The sequence below is a fragment of the Gambusia affinis genome, linkage group LG08 (assembly GCF_019740435.1).
Source record: "Gambusia affinis linkage group LG08, SWU_Gaff_1.0, whole genome shotgun sequence".
NCBI classification, from domain to species: Eukaryota; Metazoa; Chordata; class Actinopteri; order Cyprinodontiformes; family Poeciliidae; genus Gambusia; species Gambusia affinis.
The window spans coordinates 1,370,956-1,395,072 of NC_057875.1; the positions used below are offsets into that span (position 1 = coordinate 1,370,956).

General features: G+C 42.5%; 1 protein-coding gene across 1 annotated transcript in view; it reads right to left on the reverse strand.

The window, feature by feature from the left end:
- The window catches only part of tmtc2b (transmembrane O-mannosyltransferase targeting cadherins 2b), an 88,478-nt gene that overhangs the window by 9,051 nt on the left and 55,310 nt on the right, over positions 1 to 24,117 (reverse strand). Inside the window, exons 3-11 of the mRNA XM_044124689.1 lie at positions 19,949 to 20,783; positions 17,602 to 17,716; positions 17,165 to 17,250; positions 14,066 to 14,250; positions 12,748 to 12,826; positions 9,928 to 10,049; positions 5,881 to 5,962; positions 4,652 to 4,766; positions 1,705 to 1,768 (exon numbers count right to left, since the gene is read on the reverse strand). Coding sequence (XP_043980624.1) covers positions 1,705 to 1,768; positions 4,652 to 4,766; positions 5,881 to 5,962; positions 9,928 to 10,049; positions 12,748 to 12,826; positions 14,066 to 14,250; positions 17,165 to 17,250; positions 17,602 to 17,716; positions 19,949 to 20,783 — 1,683 coding nt within the window. The remainder of the gene's footprint in view (positions 1 to 1,704; positions 1,769 to 4,651; positions 4,767 to 5,880; positions 5,963 to 9,927; positions 10,050 to 12,747; positions 12,827 to 14,065; positions 14,251 to 17,164; positions 17,251 to 17,601; positions 17,717 to 19,948; positions 20,784 to 24,117) is intronic.

The following is a 24,117-nucleotide window of genomic DNA, read 5'->3' on the forward strand; positions in this document are numbered from 1 at the left end:
ACCAACTTTTTTTCCTGTGAGATTTGGACACCCATCTGTTGTCACGCCCACCAGTTTGTCCCAGTTCAGACCCAAGCTTTCCAGACACGCATTTACCTCTACTAAGAGCTCACTCCCTGTTGTTGTCCCTTTCATTGACCGCATGCCTGCCAGCTCCTCCGTGATGCTAAATTCTGCATTGATCCCGCGCGAAGATGAGCAGCTGGGCAGTGTCCCGTATGTCACAGCTCTCATCCAAAGCCAGGAAAAAATACCGGTACTCAAAATCATTCACGCTGTCTTTCAGTTGCAGCACCAGGTTCGTCGCGATGTCCTCAATCCTTCTCGTTACGTTTGCGGCGGGAGAGGGAGATGTTCTCAAAAGCGTCTTTTTTCTCAGGACATATTAGCACTGCTTAATATACTCTCCGTCAGAGAAAGGTTTGCTCTTCCTAGCAATCTTGTGGGATATGACAAAACTTGCCTTGACTGCAGCTCCTCTAGATGCCAGGCGTTTTGTAAAAAGTGTTTGTTGAGCTTGCAACTTGGCTACGAGTACAGACGACTCAGTGACGCGCTCTTTCTCTGAAAAGTTCTTGTATCTCTTCTGTTTGGTCACATAGTGACGGTGGATATTATATTCCTTTAACACAGCCACCTGCGCACCACAAACTAAACACACGGCCTTGCCTTTGACTTCAATAAAGAAATATTTCGCTGTCCATGCCTTGTTAAAAATGCAGAATTTGGAATCAACTTTTCTTTTTTTTACCGTGAGATGACATTTTGTGGGGATCGTGTATTCGGCTGCTAGCATCACCTGTTGCTGTGCGTTAGCATTTACGTACGTGCATTCATAAACGGTGCGTCAAGCCCTTTCAAAATAAAAGACAGCTGTGTCGCATGCACACGAAAATACGGTGTTTTGTTTTGACTGGGGGGACGCGGGCCGGACAGGGATGCCCAACGGGCCATATCTGGCCCGCGGGCCTTAAAATGCCCAGGTCTGTTCTAACACAACAGGATGTCATGTCCTCAAGTTGGGAACCTGGTGATTTATAGTTTTTTCCACAAACATTGCAAAAGTTTTGCAGCTTCAGGATGAGGCAAATTTCTCTCATTTGCTCTCTGGGTTTTAATGAGACGTTTGGAGAGAAATCTGACTTTACTTTGACATTTTTGCCACCAAACTAACGCAGATCTGAACTCCATGACTTCTGTGGAGTCCTGCCTGCTCTTGTTTGACAGCGTTTCTTCATATTTTATCCGGGTTTGTGTGCAGAAAAGGCCAAACTATGATTTCTGTAAAACATTGTAAAGATGTATTTGATCATCAATCCACAGCTGTCTGTTTCCAATCAGCGCTGGGGAACAAACAGGATGACAGCACGCTAAACCTCCCCCCCTCAGACAAGCGGACCCGTCCCGTCAGGCCTCCGTTCAGTTTCAGGATCCCCGTCCTCCGGCTCGGTGTTCGTATCATTATTCTTTCCAATCTGCTTACCCCGGCCCCTCCTTTGAACTTGTTGATGGATGTTGCACAAGCAAACCTCTGAGCTCAGGAAAATCCAAGAACTCATTATTCTGAGCAGGACTGACAATGATCCCGTTGTTAGAGGCAGAACAGCCAGTAATGATATTGGAAAGTCAGTCTGACTGTAATTGCAGTGCGTCCATCAAAGTAAAAGGTAATGAGGAGGAATAGTGAGTCAAGGTTTTACTCACGTTGGGTCTCAGGCTCGCTGCTTGTCCGTAATACTTCTCGGCTGCTTCGTTGAGCTTGGCTTGTCTGAAAAGGGAAAAACAGGGAGAGGCGATCGTCAGTCAATTTTATTGCTGCTGGCTTTGGCCCAGGCCTTGAACCCGGAGTGTTTACTGGTTCCCAGGGGTCACGGAGAAAATAACATGGAGGAACTGCATGAAGAACTTTCTGCTTTCTGCTCAGACCAGCAAATCACTCGACTCTGTTTGAGGATGGAAGTCAGATTTACATATTATGGCTTGTGGAGTTTTAGTCCAGTCCAATCATTCACATCTAGTTGGTTTGGGATGTTTGTTTCACTGGACACTTAAAAGAAATTCACTCCAACGGGATGAAAGCATAGTGATGCATTTCCAGGGCTTATTTCAGTTCATTTTGATAAAAACCTCAAATTCAGATTCTTCAAAAATTTAATATTACATCAGATCAATGAAAAAGTATTTTTAACACAGAAATGTTTAGCTATGACGGTGGAGGCAGCTGCTCATTGGAGGAAGCTGGTGGTCATAACTGGTCAGTGTATTGCAGCTCAATATATTCAAAAATATTGAAAAAAGAAAACGTGATTAACTTGTCATGAGATTAAAACGAATAAATGATACGGATACAAAGAAAACGTCTCGTTTCACAGTGACAAACAGGATTTGAGGAAAGGTTGTTTGTCAGAATTATTACCTAAAAATGCGACACCTGAGATGAGATCTGCAGTCAAGACATAAATATTGGGTTTTATTTAAAGTCTGTGGCTTTTCGTTTTCAAACAGCAGCAACGTTTCCTTTATCTGAACTAAAGCTCTGCTCTCTCCAGAACCACCATCAGGATCCACAGCTGCAGGTTTTTCCCTAATGGTAGTAACATCTAATTGCAGATAATTTCCCTCTGACAAAGTCAAGGACAGCAGCTGGACGGCTGAGTGAGCAGCGCCTGATGTTAACTGGATCAAAGCCGGCAGCCGTCTGGACCCACAGATTCATTTAGGATGTCAAAGTCTGTTAGCGAATCGACATCAGTGAGGATTCAGGTCAGAGACCTCAGAGTCAGAGACCTCAGGGTCAGAGACCTCAGAGTCAGAGACCTCAGGGTCAGAGACCTCAGGGTCAGAGACCTCAGAGTCAGAGACCTCAGGGTCAGAGACCTCAGGGTCAGAGATCTAAGAGTCAGAGACCTCAGAGTCAGAGACCTCAGAGTCAGAGACCTCAGGGTCAGAGACCTCAGAGTCAGAGACCTCAGAGTCAGAGACCTCAGGGTCAGAGACCTAAGAGTCAGAGACCTCAGAGTCAGAGACCTCAGGGTCAGAGACCTCAGAGTCAGAGACCTCAGGGTCAGAGATCTAAGAGTCAGAGACCTCAGAGTCAGAGACCTCAGAGTCAGAGACCTCAGAGTCAGAGACCTCAGAGTCAGAGACCTCAGGGTCAGAGACCTAAGAGTCAGAGACCTCAGAGTCAGAGACCTCAGGGTCAGAGACCTCAGAGTCAGAGTCAGAGACCTAAGAGTCAGAGACCTCAGAGTCAGAGACCTCAGAGTCAGAGACCTCAGAGTCAGAGACCTCAGAGTCAGAGACCTCAGAGTCAGAGACCTTCTGGTTTTAATTTAATGTTTTCACATTCAACATGGAAATTACCAGTGCTGTGCACACTTTTGCTAATCCACTAATGTGCTAAAATCACAGCTAATTTTTCATTTAGCATGCTTTTGCTAACTGTGAAAACTCATAAATTCTAAATTATTTGGCTGTTTTGTAAACTTTTATTTCAATAAATTTTGATATCTGTGTTGAAATTTTGGTTAAATTTTGGTCAAAATGTAGCTTACATTCAGACTCTTATTTTGAAGTAGCTTTGGGTCACTTTGTTTGAATTTCCAACGATCAGCTCAAGATTTACAGGAAGTGGAGGTTTTATGTCGAACGGCCAATTTAAACACCCGAGAGAAAAAAAGTGCCTCAAAGGGCGGCTACATTGTAACAAAAAGCTAAAAGTTTTTTTTATTCTGAATTAAAATGACAACTGCTTTGTAATATTTGGCTTTATCCAACTCCCAACCATGAAACGGTTCTGAATATCAGTCATAATACAAATAAATAACCTGGGAAAAATGGCAAAAACCTTAAAAACATTCACATTTTCAGCAATGCGCTAAAGGAGGCAGGCGGGAATTATTAGTTCAGAATCCAAATACTGACAACCCGAAAACCCCAGAGAGCCATAAACAACATTTACACACTGGTAAGTATCTGCTTCTCCTTGTGATCTCGTCTCTTCTCCTTCGCAGATTCACTTCTGTCTGCATCAAGTAGAGGTCTTTCCACATCCGTGTCCAACACAAACACATAAAGAGCCTGAGCTGCAGAAGAGCAGGACCCCATGCCAAGCAGGCGGAGATGAGTTCAACCCAAGCATTGCCTGGGAAACTCTTAGACTTCCAGAGGTCTCTACGCTGAAGTCTGTTCGCGGTGTAGATCCCGCAGGATCCCAACGATGACGCATGAGAAGTTTTAACTAAGATGTCTCCGCCGGTTGAAGTTGTGTCTTGACACTTTTTCCAATCATGACTCATGTTCACCGACTCTCCGGCCTCAGAGGTTTTCTGCTCAGCCTCATCAAACAAACACACTTCCAAGTGAGACTCAGATCCAGAGACAGCTGAAGTTTGAACATCTCTCGCTGCGATGAGTTAAAGCTTCAGTTCTGGATTCTACCACCGTTCAGAGAGAGAGGGATTACAACGTCCAGCCAAGAAAATCACGCAGGCGGAGGAATAGAGTAAGCCCTTGGATAAAGCGTGCAGACACACTGCTTTCGGCAAGCCAAGGAAAACTGTTCTGAAATACTGTGCAGCATCTGTGTGCATGCACCTAGACCGCAGAAATCAAAAATAAGACAGAGAGAGGTCTGTGCTGAAGGCCTTACCTGAGCATGTGAGCGGCGCTGAACACCACATCGAACTCCCCACCGTCGAGGCGGGCGGCCGTCTTCGCCATCTCTGCTGCTTCCAGGAGCCGTGACTCTTCCAGTAAAAACTGACCTGCAGGAGAAAACAGCAGCTCTGTTAAAACATGAGCAGGTCCTCCTGACGGCTCAGAGGGACACGCAGTGACAATGTTTACTTTGGCTCAGGCCTGCAGTGAAACACCAGATAGGAACTTTACAAACCATCCCTGTTTGGTCAGTGCAGATTAGCTGAGCCTGATAGATCAGTGGATGTTTGGTGAAAGTGTTTCTCTGATGGGATCATGGAGGAGCAGCAAGACTGCAGATTCAGGGATCCTTGGGAATTAAAAGAGGAATTATCACCTTGTTTGACTTTGTTAGCACCGTCACCGCTGAACCACCCACTGACGTTCAGCAGGTTGCCTGATTGACTTCAGGAAAGTTTCTCAACCACTTCTGATTGTAAAAACTGGTTGAAGTCACAAAAAGCTCAGCAGCTTTAGAGGCTTTAGATAAACAGAATATATTTTTATTAACTTCAATGCTTCTGTTTCTAAAAAAGCTTTTTCAGCAGTGAAAATAAAATTAAAAGAAGGACAGCAGGAGAAACATCATGGAAGTTGTATGCATACATTTAGGTTTGGAAAGCATCAGTAAAAAAAAAACTTATTTATTTTTTACATTTTTATGTTTTTTTTCTGATCTTCCCTGCAACTTTCTGAGGTCCACTAGTGTTTTCATGGTGGCCCCCACTTTGAAAGACCCTGTACTATAACATCTTTATTCACATACGTTTCTTATATTTTGTGATAAAAGCTTTTTGCAATGACAGTCAGCAGACATCTTTAAAGAAAAATATGATTTATTTAACATGATAATCAAATTGAATGTTTTAAAGAGATTTAAAAATGATGGAAGATAAGAGAGACGCTGAAATTGTCACGTTCCATGTCCGCATCAAACTGAAGTGAACAATGAGAGGAAATCATCCTCTGTTCTCATAAAACTCTCTAACCACACACAGAAAGAGATTCTTGATGTTTGGAGGAAGACGAGACAAAAGGGTCAACAAACACTTGTCCTAACAGGCGTCCAAAATGTCTAAATTCCTGCCTTTGTTCAGAACGTCTTTAACAGCCAAATCAAATAACTGAGATGTGAGAATAAGAAGTCAGGATGTCAATTTGAAATAAAAACAGAAATCTCACCGTAATGCATGTAGCAGTTGCCCTTAGTGGGATCCAGTTGGATGGCCTTCAGAAAGTAGCGCTCAGCTTCTGTTTTCTGCCCCTGAGAGAGAAGGATTAGAAGCAGCGTCATTATTTCTGCACCCACTTCTCAAAGCTGCTCATTATGAAAACACCAAGGTCTGCTCAGCAGTTCAGATACCTCTGCATGAACCGAATGCCCCCACCTCAACCACAGACTGCTGCAACAATAAATCCCAATAAACGGACATGAAACATGGGAACCACAAGTGTTATTCTCTCCTCCTCACGTGTCATCTGTCAAAAGTGCACGGTGTCATGTTTGGCCCAGGGAAGGCTCCTTCATTACCGCTTTAATCTGAGGAAGGAACACTTCAGAGGCCAGCATGTGTGTGTCTGCATGTCTGTATGTGTGGCTGATGAAACAGGACAGCGTGTGGAAAGAGTGTGAGCCACAGAGAACTTCATGGATCTGCAGGGAATTGGAGACTCGCATATTTATAAGGATCACACAAGTTTTATTCAATCGAACGTTTACTCCAGCCCTTAGAGAGACGAGCAAATCGATACTGGAGGCTGGGCGGGTTGGAACAGCCGGTTTAAAACTCTTCAGATGCACAGAGCTCCTTTACTCTCTGCAGACTGGAACAAGGAACCAATCACAGCTCAGACTGACCAGAGCAAGCAGAACACCTGAAAGCCCAGTAGACTCGGTTCGATTGGAGACAAAAACAGCAGCATTTGTTCCACCTCCAGCTGCTGTGGCTCTCTTTGTCTCTGCTCTGAGTCAAACCAACCTGTTCCCCTCCTGGCCTGTGGGGGCGCTGCACCGAGAACCACTGACAAAAACCTCTGAAATGCAACTTCCTTCTTCAACAAATGGAAACAAAAATGGAGTCAGATTTTAGCACTTGGAGGATTTCTCTTTTGTCTTTGGTAAAAGACATTTCTCCCACTACTGCTAGGCTAGTGTTTTTGTTTTGTTTGTATTTACCCAGAATGCCCTGCGCTGTAGTCCTCTGCCTGCTTTTGGAGCAGTCTCCAGTCTCCATGGCGTTCACATATGTATTCAAAATGAACCATAGTTCACTTCAACTGAGTCCAGACCCCAAAACAGATTTTCTAGACAAACGGACCGGAGTTGGATTAAGGTGGTCTGGTGTTGGATTAAGGCGGACTGGTGTTGGATTAAGGCGGACTGGTGTTGGATTAAGGCAGACTGGAGTTGGATTAAGGTGGTCTGGAGTTGGATTAAGGTGGTCTGGAGTTGGATTAAGGCGGACCGGAGTTGGATTAAGGCAGACTGGAGTTGGATTAAGGCGGACCGGAGTTGGATTAAGGCAGACTGGAGTTGGATTAAGGCGGACCGGAGTTGGATTAAGGCAGACTGGAGTTGGATTAAGGCGGACCGGAGTTGGATTAAGGCGGTCTGGAGTTGGATTAAGGAGGATTGAATTGAACAGGACTGGAACACTGAGTTCTGGCTGAGAGTGAAGTTAAATACTTTCAGACAGATGCTTTAAAATTAATGACAATGTGCAGAAATGAACGAATGGGAATGCATTAATAAATCAAACATCCCTATGAACTTTGATATGTTTGCTGTTTAGTAAAAGATACACTTTGGTTTGAACACTTGAGTTCATGAATGTTTCATGTTTACATAGTTTGGATGGAAATGAGTTCAGGCTTGTTCTGGTTTCCACTGGAAACTTTGCATTCATCGGTTTCTGGTAGACCCATAAAGAAAATGCTGCTTAGTTTGTTGATAGTTTTTGATTACAATGACATTAATTAACATTAATTAACATTAATTAAATATTAATTAATTAGATCCTAAAATTAATTAAGTTAAAAGCTTCCTATAGTGAGTTACACTCCATTTAAAAACCACATCTTCTGCTGTAAAAATCTGAAAATCAGGTACATGTTTACCAGAGGAGGCTCTGAGCTGGTGGTGTGCTAGTCTGGGTCAAAGTTCATGTCTGAGCAGCATCACATCTGTGCATTTTGTTCTGGTCTGGATGGAGGGATGGGTGCCTTTAAGGCCCAAACGCATTAATAACAACAGATTTAGAAAAACAGAACAACGTCCTCAGAGGTAGAAAAACACAGAGAAACTTTTGCAAATAAATATTCCTGAGATGAATCCGCTGTTAGTTTCTCTTCCTCGTGTTGTGACAGAAAATCGAAAGCATAATAAAGCCAAGAGGGGGTTGAAAAGACGGATGAGAAAAGCAGCTGCATGCGCTCTTCCTCTTGCTCCAAACATGGCGAGCTCGCTGCGGACTCCTCACACCTCAAATCCCCGATAGCATCAGGCGAGCTGCAGATGTAGCTCTGACTCTGACGTCGGCTCTCAGCCGAGGAAGTGACGGAAAATGACAGAAAAATGTCAACATGCATCCCAGCAGGCGGCGCCATCGTGACCTGAAACCCAGAACCGATCTTCATCATTAACTCCTTCATCGCTCCAGATGTCAGCTACCTGCTCAGCGCCACCATCCTCACCCGACCCCTGTGTGACCTCTGTGTGACCTCTGTGTGACCCTGAGCGTCGTCCGCCAGCCTCCCTGCAGCTCGCGGGGAAGTGAACCTGAAACCCGGCCAGCATCTGAAGTGTCTTCATCGTGAAGAGTTGTTCCACTGGGAGCGAAGCCTGAGGGCTGCAGGCTGGTCCACTTCCTGCTCTGCGTTGGATCTTTTCAAACGCTGCTGAGACGCCAGGCGGCAGCTAAAGGCTGCCATCAGGAGCTGCATGCCAGCAGGAATGGGCAGCGGCGTCCAGACACGGTTCAGATGATCGTCCTGAAGGTCTGAACTCTGTTTTCACTTCAAACCAGCTCATCTGTTTGCTCAGACAGTCGGAACCAAAACTCTTCCAGCCTGACGCTCAAAACCCAATTTAAACTCAAGCAGGTTATTCAAGAACACATCAGGGTTTATATTCAGATTAGAACATTTTTCTTTTGGTATTACAATGATGTCAATGTAAATGTTTTTGTATTGTTTTTGCTTTGCTAAAAAGAAAAACCTGAATTTATGCCAATCTATTTTCTGGATCTGTTGAGATGAACAGAACCTCTGAACGACCAGCTCGAGGTTTTACTCCTCAGTTTCTGCATGATAAACTGATAAACTGATGATAAACCTAAACTTTTAAGGTTTTTGAGAACAAAGATTCCCTGCAAGATTCTAAGAGTGATAAGTGAGGATGGACAAGAAATGATAACAAGGAGAAAGATGAAGATGCACCAATCAAACACTTGATAGCTGATCAGTGATCAATACTGAAAAATCTGATTTTATTTTCAGTCATTAAATGCATCAAACTAATAATTCCCATCTTTTGTCAAAAATAAATACAACAGAATCATCCCTCCCTCCCTCCAGGCTGCATGGTTATTGGTATTTTAAGGAGCAGGATAGTAACTAAAAAGGAACAAATTTTAACTTCTGTTCAGGTGGGAAATTCAGAGTTCAGGAAGTTTTCTGTAGGAACCAAAACAATGCTTTTTATTCACGTCTGTTCCTTTAGGGCCAGACAGAGAGAGAAAAAGATTCAAGAAAAGATGAATCTTTGGAAACTTTTTCTGCTCATTGAGATGCAGAAGGAAGCCAAGCAACTGCTTTATTATTTCTTACTATGTTTTAGGAAGTTGGTTTTCTGTTTCTTCAAAGATGCAACATGAATGAGATTTCACTGAAAGAACGTTTTAATGTTGAGCTGAAACCCAAACCTGAGTTTGGGTTCTTCAGTTACTATCCTGAATCCCCTCATCAGCAGCCTTTCATTCAGCGCTGCAGGCTGAATGAAAGGCTGGCATGGTGGAGAAGAGACAAGTGGAAAAATCACAGGACAAGATTGGAGCTTCATTCCACCAGTATCAATATTGTGATGGCAAAAACCTCTCCACAGAAACATAACTCTGAAATAAGAGCTAATGAGCTAAAACTAGTTGCTGCATTGAATTAGAGAATGTCCTGAAAGCTGAGTTTGATCCAGATTACTTATTTCGGTGCCAAATGCTTCAAACGAAGTCTTACTGTGATAGCCAGGAGTTTTCCGTAGGTGAGGTGAGCAGGAATGTGGTCCGGCTTGGCTCTCAGCGACTCCCTGTACCAGTGCTCCGCTTCAGGCAGCTTGTTCAGGCGCATGTAGGCTTCACCTGGGGGTCAGAAGGTCAGATCAGGGGTCACAGAGTCACAGGCCAAGACACCAAACTGCTTCCTGCTCTTCTTCTGGTGACAATCCTCAAACGGTGGCTGACAGGTGAACAGGCAACAAGGGGCTGCAAGAACACTGCAACCTAAAAATACTGCAATCCCAGAAAATAGAAACAAAACTTACAACTAACAAAACAAATGCAAAAGGAAAATGATGCAACCACAAACAAAATTCTGTAACAGGAAACAGGAGCAAGAGGGGAAATGTGTGAATTCGTAAAAACAGCAGTAAAAAAAAAAAAGCAAACTCTGAAGGAAGAGTTTGTTATACTTCATGTCTTTTTCAATATTACTGAACATCAGTGTCTTAACTTAGCTAATATTACTGAGTCCAGACTCCCTCTAGTGGTCTGGAGGACTTCCTTATTAAGTAGCGAGTTGGCAACATTTTATACATGCAGTTGTTTTGGCAGTTTGCAGCGTTTTCTCGTTGGCTTCTCCTTCCTGTGTTTGCTGATTTTTCACTCACATTTGTTTTGTTAATTGCAGGTGTTTGGTTCTGTGTTTTGTGACTCAAACAGTTTTTATTTGCAGTGTTTTTCTGTTGCATTTCTGCTTTTATGTTATGGAGTTTGCATCATCCATGTGTTTTACTGTTGATGTGTGTTGTATGTTTCAGCCACTGCACTCAGTTGAAAGGGAAGTTTCATTCCAGTCAGAGACTGACCGAGTTATTTTTACATTCCACAGACAAATACAAAAATATAAATACATAAAGTTATTCTGATATTAGATAAAAGTATGAATAATTGTTTGAAACGTTCTGGATCAGATATCAGGTTTCTTCCTGTTAACGGGTGGTTTTTCCTCTCCACTGTTGCTACATGCATGCTGAGTCACGTCAATGACTCAGCACATGATTGTGTGCCGTCGCCCCCTGCTGGTCCAGAGGAATGAATTCTGTAAGTCAGCGACTCGATGAGCTGCTGAGTTTCCTTAGATAAAAAATTTTTAAGATAATTTTAATAATGAACTGAAGGTTTGTGTGATTGAACTGACTTTATTGAAAGGGTTTTATGAAAATAAAATAAACTGAATAGAGCTACAGTCTGTGTGTTAAAACCTGCTGACTTAAGTAATGGATTATTTCATATAAATTTACAGCGGGTTAGAACTGAAAAATTAAGAATATGGCTCCATCTATTCAGCCTTATTTTTATCATGTTGAAGATCCATTATTTATGTTACATTATCGTGAACGCGGTTGCTGAGAAACTGAGATTTATAGGAGACAAACGGTTTCTTCAGAAACCGCAGGGTTTCCATTCTGTCATTTCTTTTTCATATTCCTATTTCTACTATGAAAGTTTTGAAACTCAACCCGAGTCCTTAACCTCATTTTGGATTCAATAAGGGAGCCCTGCGGTTACTCCAATAAATAATTATTGCTGTAACTTTAATCTGAGTGTCTGCACAGTGAGGTTTATCTGGATTCTGTTACTTGCAGGTTTTTATCTCTGACCTCCTGTTTTATTGATGGGTCTGCTCCCTGGCAGAGGTTCTGTGTCTGAGATAAGCACAAAAACTAACATGCAATTAGAAGTGACACCGAGTCCAAGGAGCTGGGAACCGGTTTGAGAGTGAGCAGCATTCCTGAGCCCACCAGAGAGCGTTGGAGGGAGACCAGCAGGGTGCAGATTACCACCCAGGTCTGCCTCTGATGAAAGCTGCTGCTCGTCTGACAAACAGCATGAGAGGAGCAAAGTGAGCGAAACTGGAAACAGATATGAGCACCAGAGCCAAATGTGCAAATCAGTCCAGTGAGGAAGCGGCGCTAAGCAGCAGAAATCACAGATCTCTGGCCCAGCGCCTCCGTTTGAAACGGCGTGTCGCCCCTTAATGGTGCCGGGAGCTTTAATCAACGTTTTGACATTATCTCCAAAGCTCTGTCATATTGTATTCTGCCAACACACAAACAAGCCCTGGGCATTACCAGGTCTGGATTACAGACATCCCAGGTTTCAACTGTTTGTCTCTTTGTGTAAATATTAAACAGCAAAGGTTTGAAAGGAAGAAGTGGGAAGGTTAGAGGAAAGATAATGAAATCAAGAGCAGAGGAATGAGTCTGAGAACAGCTGGTGTACAGCTGTAGTCCAACAACCAGAGCTGCAGATTAAATCTGTTCAGCATGTTAACTAAAATCTATTACTGCCTTGTTAAAACAGGCTTTTCTGTCAGAACACCCCCATTCAGGTCGAACTCCTCATTTCACAAAGTGAGATGGAATAACTTTGATTTGTTTTTGAGAGGCGGTTATTGACCTATCTGAATATTTTATATAATATTATATCTTAGCTTCTGCTAAATACCATGTTAGAATAGCATTTAGCATTAGTTTCTGCTGAACTAATATTGTGCTTTAGCAATACATCCAAATATACTGTGTCAGAATAGCACTTTAGCATTAGCTTCCAATAAATACTGTGTCATCGTTTTAGCATTATATTCTGCTAAATACTGGGTTTAGCTTGTCCACCATTGCACACAGGAAGGCAGAGTGTTTGAGGTGTTATCTTAATGCAGGTTCACAGGTATCAACCCAAACACTGTGCATTACCATAATCCAGGCTTCCTCAGACTGTTTAAAGGAACAGTAATATTGCTTTATTCTCATGATCGTGAAACAAAAGCAGAACTCACCCAGCATGTTGTAGAGGCTCTGCGGTGCAAATTGTCTTGGCATTTTCTGTATTGCTTCTTTAAACATGGAGATAGCCTCCTGTCAAAGAAACAAAGAAATGAGAAAAGGAGGTGGGGGATGTTTGTGTAAGAAAAAGCAGATAGACCCTCCCAGATTAAAAAACTGGCTTTGGGGAGCTGCTCCGGCGCGGCGGGGTCCGGCTAATCTGAATACCCAGCGTGGAATCGGGGGTCTCCGGTTGGGTGGTTCATACAGAGCTGAGCACAAAGCCTCTTTCCTGCGCGCCACGGCGGTTAGCACAACCAGAACAGTGCTGGTCACTGACGGCGGTACAGTGGATGTGGTGAATTTCAACCAATTGACCTCAGAGAACAACCGAGTTTAAATGGGGACCGTTTTAGGTTCAAGCATGCAAACAGTTTATAAAGTACTGAACCAGCAGAACTACAGCTGTGATCGAATCTACAGCGTCACTGCTTATGCTCAATATAAATGTGCAGCATTGGAAAAACGGGCATTTCAGCCGAGCCCACTGGGTCTTCAGGGGCATGAAACAGAGTGAATTTGTTCAGAACAGCCTGAGGATTATCTGTGCAAACACAACGTCCCTTATGACAGAAGCAATTTAAAAAAATGTCCGTATAAAAGCAAGTGTTTTCCCCTGAAGGCTCCGTCAGCAGCATCCTGCGTTTCATCTCAGTTTACTGTGGTTTGAAATCGTCCTTTATGAAGGGAATGAAAAGCACTTCAACTCCCGCAGTAGCAGGACGTTTTTCAGGAAAAAGCATAAAAAATCTAATTGATCTTCACTGCTGTATAAAGTATAACATCAATATCCAACCGGTAATAAAAAGAGGCTAAGTGTAATTTACATTAAAAATGAGAAGAATTAATAACAAATTGTTACAATTTATCTTACTTTAATATCTCACCATTTTTAAAATAATGTAAATCCAGCTTAACTAGCTGCTTCTGATTACAAATGTGAGCAAAACTTTGTCATTAGTGGTGTTTCCATTAAATCAGAAGCTCAAAATCACATGTGAATTCGCAATAATTCATTTTAAAATATTCTGTGACCTTCCAAATACTTCCTGTCGTCTTTGTGGTTTAATTATCCGATCCATAAAAACTGCTTCCTGTACAGTTTTGCAAAATAGACCAATTCTGATCCGTCCAAAAAACCCTGGAGACAAAACCTTTTATCAAATAACTAGAGTGTTTTTAAAAGGATGTTTCCATGAAGCTAATTTCCTTTCTAACAGTCACATTGTGTGGAAACAGGTTATGCTGGCAGGTTTGGGTTCGGTGTGGTACCTCCTGCTGCCCCTGCTCATGCAGCAGCTTGCCCAGGTTGTACAGGCAGCTGGTGACTGAACTCTTGTGGGCGTGGGGGTCCTTCAGGTTCTCATCGGGGATGTCGGCGCAGGTCAGGAAGGTCCGCTTGGCCTCGTCCAGGCGGCCCTGATTCATGAGGATGATGCCCGTGTTCAAGTAGGCGGCTGGAGAAGGAAACAGGCAGCAGGTGAAGGTCAGGCTAATGCCCGGCTGCAGGCGTCTATCATTCTAATGGACTTGGTGCTTTTTACTGCATTACAACAGAACTGAACAGAAATGTGACTGAATGATATTTACAGGGTTGAATTAGACTGAACTGGATTATTGCATGTATCTGCCTGGGCGTTTTGTATATGACTTGTGTGGACTGGTGCTGCATAAACAGATCGATCCAACAGCACTCAGCTCAGTGACGGCCGTTCATTGATTTCCATAATCATATTACATCCCTCGCAGCTTTAGATCCATTTCTTTGTGGTCGGCTGAAACATCCGTTTCTCCATTATTCCTTTATCTGTCATGACAGCAGAAGCATGTTTACAGCTATTAAATCTGTCCTGACTCAGAAGGTTTGGATGCTTGATCAAGATGTTTGATGAAGACAGTAAAATAAAGTCATGAAGGGTTTTTTCCATCTCTTTCCTGGTAATTTCTGCATTTCTGTTTGAAACAGTTGATTTCCTGGGATCTAAAAACGTTCAGTGGTTTGTTCTCCCTGAGGATGCTTCAGTTTAAGAGCTCAGGTTATTCTGATCTGTCTCTGGATAAATTTGCTGCTGCTAGGAAAAAACTGACCATTTTCCTCACTTTCTTGTCCTACTTCTCTCCAACTTGTATAATTTTCCATTTCATCTGTTAACTTTAACAGATGCTCTGCTGGTTTTCCTTAGTTAGAAACTTTTTAAACTAATTTGAGTAATTAACTCAACTTGTTTGAAAAGTGCCTCCAAACAAATTTGTTGTGAATTGGCTCTATAGAAATAAACTGAATTGGTTTGAATGTGTGCATGCTCCTCAGCTAATCCCATTTTCTGAACTGTGATCATGTGAAACCGTCGACTGACTTGAATATTGATTCTTTTTTATTTTTTAAAAATAACTCAATATTTCATGGTGGTTCTGAGATTGTGGATATTAAAACACGATCTCTTTAGTAAGACGATATTCCATGGTGGATCATCCAGTTGTTTGTATAGTTTAATCCTCTCCAGTTAAATCTGAGCTGCACATAATTACACCCAACAGATATTATTTATAGATTTATAGAAGTTTTATTCTGTTGGGAAAAACACAAAAACTGATAAATTTCTATTCTTCTTGTTGCAGTTGGATCAGATTAGAACTGATCAACGCTGGAATGTTGAAACTCTTTATGGGTTTTGTGAAACCCTGTTTGTGAAACATTGTTAGTGTGAGTTTTTCTAAAATGTGGCTGAAGTTCTTCCATCTTTTCTAGTAGTTTGCAGACTTTATGCCGAGTTTTCTGGAGGCACTTGAACGTCTGACAAAGACGGGATCTTCTGATCAATATCTGCTGGTGAGTAATTAGTCTCAGAGGACCTTCCTCTTCAAAAAGCCTGGTGGTTAGAATAAATAAACTGGATGCATCGGATCAATCTGCCAGGCTCTTCAAGACAGTAACAGCATCATGAAGGTAAAGGAAACGGGTTGGGAATTAAACAGGTTTCTGCTGTTTTTATCTCATCCTGCTCATTTTCTATCTGTTCCTCTTGATTCTGCAGTAAAAACACTTTCCTTTGTGAAGAAGAACGAATAAAACACAGAAAGATGAAACAGTTTTTCAGTAAAATTTAAGCACTTTTCCAGAATTTTCAAGGTAAGTTTTCATACTTTTCCAGCACCAAAACACAAATGAGCACAGAATGTTTTAATTCACTATATGACAGAATTTATTACTGATATTAATCATTTTGGGTGGTAATATTTTACATTCATCCACAGGGAGATAAACAAAAATAAATATTGTTTTATGTTTTGAAATATCTCCCTCTCTCACCTGAGGGTCCGAAAACAAAACGCAAAGTTTATAGAAAAAAAAAATAAAATCACCCAATTTCAATAACTTTGTTTAGTGTATAAAACATAAAACAACCTTTCCTTTATTTACACAGATCAATAAGTGACTGAGCCATTAGGAATAATAAATATTCTGAAAACAAAATAAAAAATGTTCTTACTAAGTTCTCTAGCATTTAGCAAATGGAAATAATTTTGGTAATTCTAACAAACATAAAACAAGAAAAGTTTAGTGTGATTTAACTTAAGTGTGAAAAAATATCTGGTTCAACTGTAAATAACATTTTTCAGATTTAGGCTGTCCTCTTTCAAGGACTTTAAACCTTGAAAAATTCACGTATTTTCAAGGCCTTCAAGCACCTGTGGAAACCTGACAAAAGGAAGACATTTTTAACGCTTCCAAACAAAATGTTTTTGTCTAATCAGAGAAAAGATGTGGGCTGAATAAAAAGAGAACAATGTGCCCTAGTTGGCTCACAATTAGGCAGTGAGTGATGGTGTAACCTTGGAAAGAACACGGTCGCATTAACATTCTGCGTTCAAAATGTCAGCAGCTTGGGGTAATTAACTAACTGCTATCGGCTACTGCAGATTGGATAATTGCTGAATTAGAATTTCCCAGTTTTATCGTAAGCTTGATTAGATGTTCAATTACTGCGGTGGAGGAAGGACGAGACGTCCAGGACTCTGTTTATCTGTCCCTGATTGAAGCCTGGAATAACGGAGAAGAAGGTGAGAAAGCTGAAAGAGAGAGAGAGAGAGCGAGAGAGAGAGAGAGAGAGAGAGAGAGAGAGAGAGAGAGAGCGCCGCGGCCGAATTCATGGTGAATGACATCATGCATTCGCTTGATCTGTTGACATACGCGGAGCTCAGAGAGCTGGTCACACAGCTGTGCTTGAATGTTCAGTAGACCCGCTGCCCTCTGCCATCCATTACTTCCCTTTACATAACCACAGCCTTTGTTCACTGTTGCCTGGACACGGCACAGCCACAACCACCAGGGCTGGAGGCTGTCAATAAAAAGACAAGAGCTGTACTTACAAGCCAGCGTTGGCCGGCTCCCAATGGCCAGCTTATAGTAGTGGAGCGCCTCGGAGAACTTGTTGCTTTCCTGCAGCAGCAAACCGCTGGAGCAGACAAAGAGAAACCAGGACGACATGTGAGACGGTTTACAGCTCAACGCAGGCAGTGTGCAGAGCTAAAGCTCCAAATCGAGACAAAAGCAGCTGATAAGAGAGGGAATCAAAGGAATCCTGGTGTTCTACATTTCCTCTTTGACTAAATCGGCATCATTAATACTCCTGTCAGCCCAACAACACGATGGGGAATAGAAGACAAGAGGGCAGTTTCTCAGAGAGAACAGCTGGGATCAAAGCACTGCGACTCCAGTTCTGCAGACACTTTACTGAAACACTGACATCCACAAGAACCAGAGGAAAATAAACCCAAACGGCACAATTATGAAAATACATACTCACAGGTTATACAGCATGTCGGCCATGTTGCTGCGGTAATACAGAGCGTTTCTGTAGGCCTGCTCAGCCTCATCCATCTTCCCCTGGCTCTTCAAAACATTTCCCAGGTTGCCCCAAGCTGACAGGTCACAGAGCAAAAGGTTAGCTAAATGCTAAATGATGAAGACTTTGTTAAAAACAGGAAGGACCTTCTGTAATAATCTTAAGTTTGTTAAGCAGTTTCTTATCTCAGGTTTAACCTCTAAAACGATGCAGTTCTGCTGCAGCTGGTGATTTCACACAACAAATGGCTCTGCAGGGGAGCGGCATGCAAGAAGAAACTGTTTTCCAGAGACTGAGCCTGAAAGAAGACCACCGCAGCGCCACTGAAGAGCCGAATGAACTGCAGTTAACAGCAAGGAACAGAGACTGACAGGGGATGTTTGGTTTTTACACTGAATACAGGAGAAAAGTTCATAAAAGATCCTTAATTAGTGTAAAATAAATGTAGATAAAAACACAATAAGGCTGCATGTAGAATATGTACTTTATGTAAACTCTGATTTTATTTGGCAATAAGACCTAATCTCCACAAAGTTATTACTAAAAGATCCCAACCTTTCACAGAACATCCTGCCTCTCAGACCTGCTGTTGGTGTCGGATTTTGTTTTGCACAATCAGTTATTTATTTTTCTGATCAGTTTTATAATCCAGGCATGTTACTCTGATGATAAACAAGTTTTTCTTTATTTATACTGAAGCTTCAGTGGAAACAAATGTCCCAGGTGAATGAAGAAAGAGATGAAAAATTAATTTAGAGAAAACTAAGTGTGCTTAACGTTTCAAAGTTAGTGGAAAGGCTAAATGAAACGTTAGCTCTGTTAGAGCTGAAACCAAAAGGAAATAAGATCATAAAGCATGATGGATTTGTTTATAGAATCATGACAAACAAGTTTTTACTACATTTATGAACCTCAGTGTCATTGCATGTTTTTTAAGAATTGGAAATAATTGATTGGATGGAATATTTGGAAGATCACATTTCAAGTGGTGCAGATGTAAATTCTGAAACATATGAATATATTTGGTCTGCTGGAGAAACTGATCTTTATGATAACATTTGATGCATAATTTAACTCTCACAAAGGCAGCCAGAGACAAGATAACGGTAAACAGTCAGTAAATGTGGGCTAATCTGTCCTGGTCTTTAGAATCTAATCAGCATTTTAACCATCAATAAGGAGAAGTTAAAACAATTCGAGCTACAAATCCAGACTGATCTGTTTTCTTAGCAGCCTGCATCACTTTTTCTATTTAAAAAAGATTGTGTGGATTCCAGCAATCCAAACAGTTTGTGTGTGTGATGTTGGGCTCCCTTCAAATCTCATATTATCTTTGTTGAATGTAAGGCGGGACGTTGCTGCTACCGTGTCGGCCTGCCAAAGCAAACAGCTGTCATGCCTCAGCTCTGCTGCAGAATCTGAAAGGGAAATTAGCAAACTCAACGTGTCCTTCTGCTGCGCCGTGAGGCCCGCGCCTGCTTCACTGCTCAGCAAGTCCACAAACTTAGCTTTGGGTTTAAATCTGCGTCTGATTAGTTTGAAGCCTTTTGAATATTTTATGGGCGGCTGGAAGTGACAGACGGGGACAGGCGAGGACGGCCTTCTGAGCAGGAAACGGCAGGAAAGCAGGAGAAAATACGTCATCAAGACTGACAGCTCCGTTTTAACTCACTGCTGTACTGAAGGCAGGTGAATAATACCATATGCAGAATTTACTCTGTGCACTAAAGTCTCTGTCGATCTGTGGTGATCCTGAGTGAAGGAGACATTTTGAAGCAGATTCACTTTAAATTATTTAGTATTGCAGAAAACCGATGGAGACAAGAACACACTGAAAGCTGAAAGACCTCCAGTTACTCAGGCAACAAAATGTGACGCGTTGGACACAGAGATGTTTAACTGTGGACGCGCTTTAGTTTAAACAATGACTTTAAACAATTAAAGGCAAGGATTAGGACTGTTTTAGTAATTGATCATTTTGATGATTAATCTGATTTTTAAAAATTGGCAGATTTTCAGTTCAACCAAATAAACAACTAATTCAATTCCTTTAAAATAAGAACATAAACATTTTATTGCATAGAATATAATAACATTTCTTGATCATTTGTAGCAAAAGATGAATCTGCAACTAAAAAAATACTGTTTACTGATATATTTTGAGTTAATGTTTGGATAGCAAAAGATGCTTAATATATTTTTTTACAGAATTTGAACACTCCAATTCATTACCAAATTAGTTATTTCAATAATCGATTAATCACAATTATTCCAAGTAATTGTTTCAGTGGAGTCAGGACAGTCTTACCTTTAGCAGGGTTGACATAGATCCCTGACTTGTAGAGCATCTCCTCGTTCTGCCAGTCCTGATTCCTCACCACAGTTTTCATCCCAAACAGAAGGAGCATGGCGCCGCTGCAGAGCAGCAACACCCTCCTGCAGGACCGGCGTCGCACTCGCACACACAGCGACCGTAGCCCCACAGCAACAAGCAGGCAGAAGCCCATGCTGGGGATGTACAGCACTCTCTCTGCTATCACAAAGCCAACGTAGAAAAACAGGTTTGTAGCAGGTAGAAAGGGGACGGCCAGGAGGCCCAGGGAGAACGCCACCACATTCTGCGTGGTCGGCAGTGAAGTCCTGCTCTCTGAGAGGCTGCTGGTTCCGTTCTGGGTGAAAATGTTATTGGTGTCTGTGTGGGAGTTGTTTGTGTGTTCGTGGTAACTGTGTCCATTACTGTTCCCATTCCTGCCGTTAATGTAATGGTGGCTTTTCCCATTGGTCTCCTTGGTCCTGGTTGCTGAGCGCATCCACAGGCCAAACCAAACCAGCAAAAACAATCCGAGGTAAAAGAGAACCGTGGGGACGTTCCTCCAGTCGGCCAGGCTCCGGATCAGAGGTAAGGCGTCCATCGACCAATCAAAACTCAGCGTGTCCGGGCAGAGGAGGAGCCAGAAGTTGACGGCAGGCAGGTGGAAAAAGGTCAGAGTTCTGGCGAGGGGCGAAGGCGAGTCAGCGGCCGGGTTGTCTGAGTTGGAGAAGTTGGGCGGCTTGTTGCCCATCCAGGAGAAGCGGCAGGCCAGTAAGACGACTCCCCACACGGCCAACAGAAACACGTTCAGCAGCAGCTGGTGGTTCTTCCTCTGCCACACACAGAAACACAAAACTGGATCACACAAAGCAACAAACATCAGACAGGAGCTTCAACTAGCATAGCATGGAGGTAGCTGCATTTTCCTTCAAATATGTAGTAGGAATAATCTTTTCTGGTATTAGAGTTAAATATTGGAACAAGAGAGAAAACTGCAAAATACGAATGGTTGAAAGTTGGAGTGAATTGGATTAATAGTCGTATTGATTCCAGATTATTGATGAAGTGGTTGGTTAAGTTTGTGATTGTCAGTTTTTTCTATTTGTTAAACACCAGAAAAATGAGACAGAATTGATTTGATTTTACTTTTGTCCAAATGAGAGGTTTGTGTGTGAGGCAGAACCTCCTCTGGGTGAACAGAACTCGACAGTCCAAACCGTTCAGCTCCAGTCCAGATCAGATCCTTCAGGCTCAGCTTCTGTTTATTAAACCCAGAACATTTATGATGAATCAATTCACTGATTGTTTACAGTAAAAGGGAACAGCAGATGTTTTCTTTACACACATCATTTTTCCTCTTAACTTCTTGGCGTCTGCAGACAAAAGGAAACAAGCTCAGCTGTATCAGAACAGAGTTGATATTCAACACTTCCTCCAACACGTGGAAATACTGATGAAATATGTAAAGTGGTTTTCTGTTCAATAACTAGTTGGCGGAAAGCTGTTCCGATGTTTTGACCAGGCGACTTCCCCAAAGTATCCAAAATACCAGGAAACGTGCAAAAGTTTCCAATCTGCTCCGTAGTTTAAACTTTCTGAAAATTACATTCAGATATTATATTTAGAGCTCAAGGGAAAAGAAGATGAAGAATATAAAAAGATGAACTGGAGGTTAATGAATGCTGGAATTCAAATCTCCAGAGGGGTCAAAACATTTCATTCTCTGATATTTAATCATTTAGAAGATTGTTACATTATAATATCCCAAAGTTTGGCCTAGAAGATGTGATGTTTTAACCATCACAGCTTCAGGGCTGTACTATTGATTGCTTTGTCATTTATAAACTGAGTCTGTAAAGAGGGCATCATTAACCTTTGAATGCAGCTTCTGTCTGCTAATGATCGCTGCCAGCGCCGGGATCTGACGCCTGGAAGGAACCGAGTCCAGAAACATCCGGAAAACGCCATGACAACAGCATGAACAGCCTGAACCAACAGCCTGAACCGACCGCCTGTTTATGCAACTTCTGAAGCGGAAAGATAAATCTCTGGAGCTGGAGCCCATCGTATCCATGACGATTTATAGAAATATGACAAACATCACACAGAAGAAAGGTCAGGACTGAAAACGACCCTGGGTGATTCTGGGTTTCATGGAGACGGGCGAGGAAGCTGTCGGGTTGCTTAGCAACAGAAGGTCATAGTTTGAATCCAGATGAGCCTTTCACATTGATTTCTTCTCAGAAAAAATTCAGTGGAAAATTTTAATAATCAGATGTTAACAGAAGTGAGTAAATAAATAAACTGCTTGTTCAAAATCAGTGAAGAAAAATCTGGTTTTTGCTGAATTTCACATGGAAACTCCAGTTTAGTCAAATATTATTTCAATGTTACAAAATAAGAAAAAAAGACACATATTTCTGTTCAGACAATAAAAGCCACATTGTCTTAGAAACAGGAAGGATGAAATGTTGATGCATAATTAAAATAAAACTGGAGAAATAGACAGATGTCCTGCCATGTCAAGTTTCAAAATTACAAATGAAATCTAAACGGTTCGTTTGAAACACGTTGAAAACCAGAGAGCCTGTGGAGCCGATCGGCAGAACGCCGAGACCTGAGGCCGATCAGAGTTCACCAAAGATGCTGATGGGACGGCGTTGGACGCCAGCGACATCCTGCTGCAGCGACATCCTGCTGCAGACATCCTGCTGCAGCGACATCCTGCTGCAGCGACATCCTGCTGCAGCGACATCCTGCTGCAGCGACATTCAGCTGCAGCGACATCCTGCTGCAGCGACATCCTGCTGCAGCGACATCCTGCTGCAGCGACATTCAGCTGCAGCGACATCCTGCTGCAGTGACATCCTGCTGCAGCGACATTCAGCTGCAGCGACATCATCCTGCTGCAGCGACATCATCCTGCTGCAGCGACATCCTGCTGCAGCGACATCCTGCTGCAGTGACATCCTGCTGCAGCGACATCCTGCTGCAGTGACATCCTGCTGCAGTGACATCCTGCTGCAGCAACATCCTGCTGCAGTGACATCCTGCTGCAGCGACATTCAGCTGCAGCGACATCATCCTGCTGCAGCGACATCATCCTGCTGCAGTGACATTCAGCTCAGATTTACTGAGATTTTCACCTGGATCTCAGGACCTCTGGCAGCTCCAAACAGGAGCTTACAGGAAACCTCACTGTGGGGAATCCAACCAGTCTGGAAACGTTTCACTAAAACCAAGCATGAATCACACAACACCCTGATCTCTGCTGAGTTTGTGACTCATTTCTGCAGGTCCGTTCAGCTGCCGCTGTGATGAGAACCATGAGAGAAGCCATAACCAGCGTTTTTATTTGAATCCAGCGTGTTTGCCTGTTCGGGATCCACTGGTGATCCACTGGAATCACTCCAGAACCAGCTCACTCCAGCTTGGCTCAGTGATGAACAGATATGTCATCCTGACTCTTCCCAGATTCGCCTCACACTCAAACGCTGCCATCCCAACTGCATCCACATGTCACGTTTTGTTTAAAATTCTTCTGCATTTCAACATTTGGGTTTTCTTTGTGCAAAAGAAGAATTTTGGGCTTCAGTGAAAACATAAAACAACCCTGTGATTGCATTTCAGTCCGTCGCTGTGACCTCAGCGTTGATGCTCAAGGCTTAAATCACCAAACGCTCCGACTTTCTAAGAAAAATAAAAGGTGACAGCAAAAAATAGACTGCCTGCATTGTTCCAGGAATGTAATGAGGCACAAGATGCAGCAGAAGCACAATCCCGATGTGTATCTTCTCATGAATTCTCATGAATCTTGTGCATCTTCCAGTTAAACATCCATCAGTTCAACCACCAGCCTGGAGCTTCAGCCCCATTATGCATGAAAATGCAAGACGTCCAGCTTTGTGTCTTTTGTCAATAATCCAGTTTAGCCTGAAATAAGTGGTTTAGTGCAACCCCAGGGGACGTTTGAGAACACACTTTTTTCATCTCTTCTATCCTGCCAGCACATTCAGTTCTAAACTGATACAATTTAAGCTTTATTTGGCATGCGGATGAAGAATCCTTGGAGAAATGCAAAACAGGCTAATTAAGGGAAACCCTGCTTTGAGTCCGTTCCCGCCTCTTTTAGCTGCGGCTGTTTTTTCCAACAGCACCTTGTTTGT